The sequence below is a fragment of the Rhopalosiphum padi genome, chromosome 2, assembly GCF_020882245.1.
Source record: "Rhopalosiphum padi isolate XX-2018 chromosome 2, ASM2088224v1, whole genome shotgun sequence".
NCBI classification, from domain to species: domain Eukaryota; kingdom Metazoa; phylum Arthropoda; class Insecta; order Hemiptera; family Aphididae; genus Rhopalosiphum; species Rhopalosiphum padi.
The window spans coordinates 33,969,988-33,974,258 of NC_083598.1; the positions used below are offsets into that span (position 1 = coordinate 33,969,988).

Below are 4,271 nucleotides of genomic sequence, written 5' to 3' on the forward strand. Positions count from 1 at the left end.
AACAATTATTCAATATTATTAATTTATAATATTAGTGATAAATTAATAATAGATACGAGGCCTCGGTGCATTGCACCTCCGCTAAATCAGGCACTGGTTATTAGCGTTTGTGTCGAAAAAAACAAAACTATATAATATATTTGCAGTGAACGAACTAGTTTTTAAAATTTATTCAATTTAAATATGACGGACGATGGACCGTTAAATCATTTTCGTTATGATTTGCGACATTTATAATATAAAAATATAAATAATATAAAAATGATGCGATGAAGCGGGTCGCCAACGCCAATGATCAATGTATCGCCGGTGGTTTATTGTCTTGCAGCAGTAGGCCCACAAGCTTCCTTTCGGCCTTTTCCATGGCCTCGGCTTGCTGTGCCGGTTGACTCACCCCGGACTCGGCCAGCACAGTGCTAGTCAGCTGTAGCGCCAGTCCAGGGAGCTCTTTCAGCGAATAACTGACTGGCTTGTGTGATTCGTATTCCGTATCACCGTCGTCGTCATCGTCGCCGCCATCGCCGTGGTGTTCCAACGCCGGTACAAAGTGCTCGTAACTTGGCGGCTTGTCGAATCCTGAAAAGAAAACGGGTCAAATATTATAAATTGGATTGGTTCACAATATTCAAACTCTTAAATCATTTTTTACCATCCCCGAAAGATATGGATATATATTATAATATTTTTATGAAATTTCAGAGTATATATACATTTTACGTGCATTGCTAAATCTGCACGAGAAACTGCCTCAAAAAACATACATGGAGTAATTATAAGTTCATAGTCACAACTAGGTGGGAGAAGTCAACGATAATAAGTCAGAAAAAATATTTTTTCAATAAGGCACCTATACCTATATGTTTGGGCATTGGCTAATGGCTAAGAACGAGTTGTACGCTGCAACACTCTTTCTCGACTTAGGCAAATGTTTAAATTTGTTATACTAATACTACTTAGAGTGTCTTGTGGATTAACCTTTTTAAACTGTGAATTTTCATACGAGTACACGAATAAAAAATTGTTATAAACGGTAGTTAATATTTTTAATAAATTCATATCAAAATAAATTTAATAAAAGTTATGTCGTTGGTATTAAACTATATTCAACGATATATAAAATTGTAAACCGAATAGTTAATTTAATACAAAAAAGAAAGTTTATTGGTTGTTTATTATTTATTCATTTAATGTGAAAGGAGGTAATTTGTTTTTTATTTTCAACTTTATATTAACTTGACCCGTCAGAAGTTGGTAACTTCTGAATAGATCATAGCGTATCCTTCCATCAAAAATTAATCCGAATTATCATCACTGACACTCTCGCAAAACCATAATTATATCTACGTATAATTATAGGAAACTGTAATATATTTATATATATGTGTGTGCGTATAAATATATTATACTAGGTAACTTATCCTGTATATTGAAAGGGAATTGTCGAGTAGAGTTGTATAAAAGAATTTACAGATATCATGTTGCCATTAAGGCAAGTAAAATATATGAAAATAAGAATATAGAAGTATAGGCCTATCTGCCCAGTAAAATAACATTTTCCCGGTCACGCAGTCTGGTAATTTGAAATATAAAAAGTATTAACCTAATCGATTTAATGAATAAAATAAAGTAATAATTAATTAATAATTTGTATGTATATATTATGTTCATTAAAAAGCTATGTCTGTATTTTTGTAGCTCATTATAGACTTGTAAACTTAAATCTGAAATATCTGTTTTACCCTTATAAAAGTTCACATCACAAATAAAAGAAGAAGCGAGCCACAAACGCTGATACCGAATTGCGCTAAAACATGCGATATTTTAAAGTGTTAGAGCGTGTTGAGATTTCACATATTTTAAAACAGTTTTTTCGACCAATGGACGGACGATACTAGTATAGTAGGTAGTACCTATATTATACAGTGCGTATATAATTATTATTATGTCACATAATATTTAGTTACCAGTTGCCAACGAGTACGTGATCGCCCATGTGATGCCTTTGGCCACGTTGACGAGCAGCGGTTCGATGATGGCGCCCACGAGTGGCGCTAACACTTTGCCGATGATTAATATCAGATGGACGACCGACAGTTTCCCGTGATGGCCATGTTCCTTGTGCGCCGACTTCGTGGCCATCCTGTATAGCGGAAGGGCTTCTCTGAGCGTCGCTTGGATCTGCTGCACATTGTCCACCGACAGTGTTGACTGCACCGCTGACTCAGACGTCGGAACCTCGGGACGAGCGAGTGTGCAGCCGACGAACGCCAATGCCACCAGCAAAGTGCACTTGAACGTGATGGATTTCTGTAGCAAAATTTTAATATGAGAGTCTATTAGATTTTAACTTTTAAGTATACATATATAATTATATATGTAAATCCATAATTGTATTATTACTATTATTATTATAAAACACACGTGTAATATTAGGTCTGTTCGTAAACAAAGTGATGTGTAATTTATCGTTTAAATAGGTATGCATTTAAATGGTGTCATTCAAAAGAATGAAAAAAACTTAAAAATGATAACAATAAAAAATAATAAAAAAAATATAATAATTGTTCTCCAAAAAAAAAAAGATTTTGTAACTTCTTAAAATTACGTAGAAGAAATATTTTCAAAAAAATTAGTTTTCTGAAATAATTAATATTACGTCAAATAAATTACTCTCTATAAATTAATTATTAAATTTTCATTTAACAGTTAAGAATGAATTATAATTATTATTATTTAGTATAATATTAAGCATAAAGAAGTTAAATGGGTACTTTAGAACATACAGTTTACTATATTATGCGTCTGAAAGACTAAAACAACGCATATACCTATGGGTTGAAATGACCGTTTATTAATATTCATAAATAATATAATTTATAATTAACGTATTTTGTTATTTTTTACTTGTTAATGTTTGTTGACAAATAAACTACTAAAATTCTTAATTCTTATTTTTAATAACATTTCAAATTAAGAAATGACTAGATATTGAACGAAAAATGTTTTATTTATAATATAAATTATACTATATAGTATAGGTAAAGTTAAGAATTTACTGATTCGCTTTCCACTTAAATTATTTTATGGTAATAATAAAAAAAAAAAACAATTCATTGAATATTATATATTGCATTTTAAATTATAAAAATAATTTAACCACAGTTAAGTACCATGGCTTTAATGTTAGTAGAATCCCGTGGAAATATTATTATAAATAAATGCTACATACGTAGGTATAATCCACTATGCTTACAGTACTTACAAAAGTCATTTTTATTGTCCTTAACGTCAAGTGTTCGTGTACAATTTTTCCGCAAGATAATCCGCCGTATTAAGGCTATGTTTAGTAATAAACGCACTATAATATAATTTAATAATATTATTTAAGTTCAAGTATCGATTGACTCACAGTTTCGTCTGGACGGAATGACGCCCTGACACCCACATTTGTAGGTTTATAAGTCTGTTTGACTTCCGTAATAGTATCTACATCATAATATCATATTATATTAAACACCGTTAATTAGTTATCGATTTGTCTTCGAATTAGGATATATCTATCAACGTTTTACAACAAATATTATCGGTGTCGTATACAAACCATCTTTACGTCGTTAAATAGCTATAACATTTAGCAAAGTTTCTTTCGTCCGCTGTACTTAATGAATATGCCTAAAAGGTCAAGTTGGCTAACGGTGGCATGTGTAATTTGTGTAATTACATTGGACTAGTTTTAAATTTTTTTTTCAATACCGTATTCACTCAATTTATGATCATATTATTGTTGTGTATAGGATTTTAATTAACTTTCTAAGATAGCAGTAATTTGAAATTTCCATATACCTAGTTGTTAATTAAAATTATGAATTATACATAGATAATAAGTTAACCTTTTATGTTTTCTACTTTTTTATCAATTCAATAATTTTTTAATTTGTATAAATATTGTTCAATTATGAATTAACATTAATACGTACTCAAAAAAATCTATAAGATATAACATTATTGCCTGTTGGGCGTTGGCCTTAATTTTTTATTCTTTGATTAATAATATTACTTTTTTACTGTTTGTGATGGAACTGTAAGAGACATTGTTATTTATAATTTAATGTATTACAGTTCTAAATTCATCTTACTAATATGTCTCTTTGACCAATAATATATTGTTTAATTTAAAATTCAATATTTATTTACCGTACACATTGGGTTGTGATTAATAATTTATAAATAAATATAATATATTATTGTTTTTTTGATAAGTTATATTATTA

General features: G+C 29.9%; 1 protein-coding gene and 1 long non-coding RNA gene across 2 annotated transcripts; one reads left to right on the forward strand and one right to left on the reverse strand.

Annotated features, from left to right (window-relative positions):
• Window positions 1-284: 284 nt before the first annotated feature.
• On the reverse strand, window positions 285-3,462 carry LOC132920989 (uncharacterized). Its single transcript, XM_060983771.1, has 3 exons — window positions 3,263-3,462; window positions 1,965-2,307; window positions 285-576 (listed from the first exon to the last, which is right to left on the reverse strand). Exons 1-3 carry the CDS (start codon window positions 3,269-3,271, stop codon window positions 296-298), a joined length of 633 nt encoding a protein of 210 aa, XP_060839754.1. The 5' UTR covers window positions 3,272-3,462; the 3' UTR covers window positions 285-295.
• Window positions 1,721-2,945, forward strand: LOC132920990 (uncharacterized). Its single transcript, XR_009660813.1, has 2 exons — window positions 1,721-1,899; window positions 1,961-2,945. It is a non-coding gene; the product is annotated as an uncharacterized LOC132920990 (long non-coding RNA).
• Window positions 3,463-4,271: the final 809 nt, after the last annotated feature.

Bases quoted from the DNA above. Each gene is read 5' to 3' on its own strand.
- LOC132920989 (XM_060983771.1), bottom strand. The intron at 577-1,964 runs GTAACTAAATAT...TTTTCTTTTCAG, and splicing joins CACGTACTCGTTGGCAACTG to GATTCGACAAGCCGCCAAGT.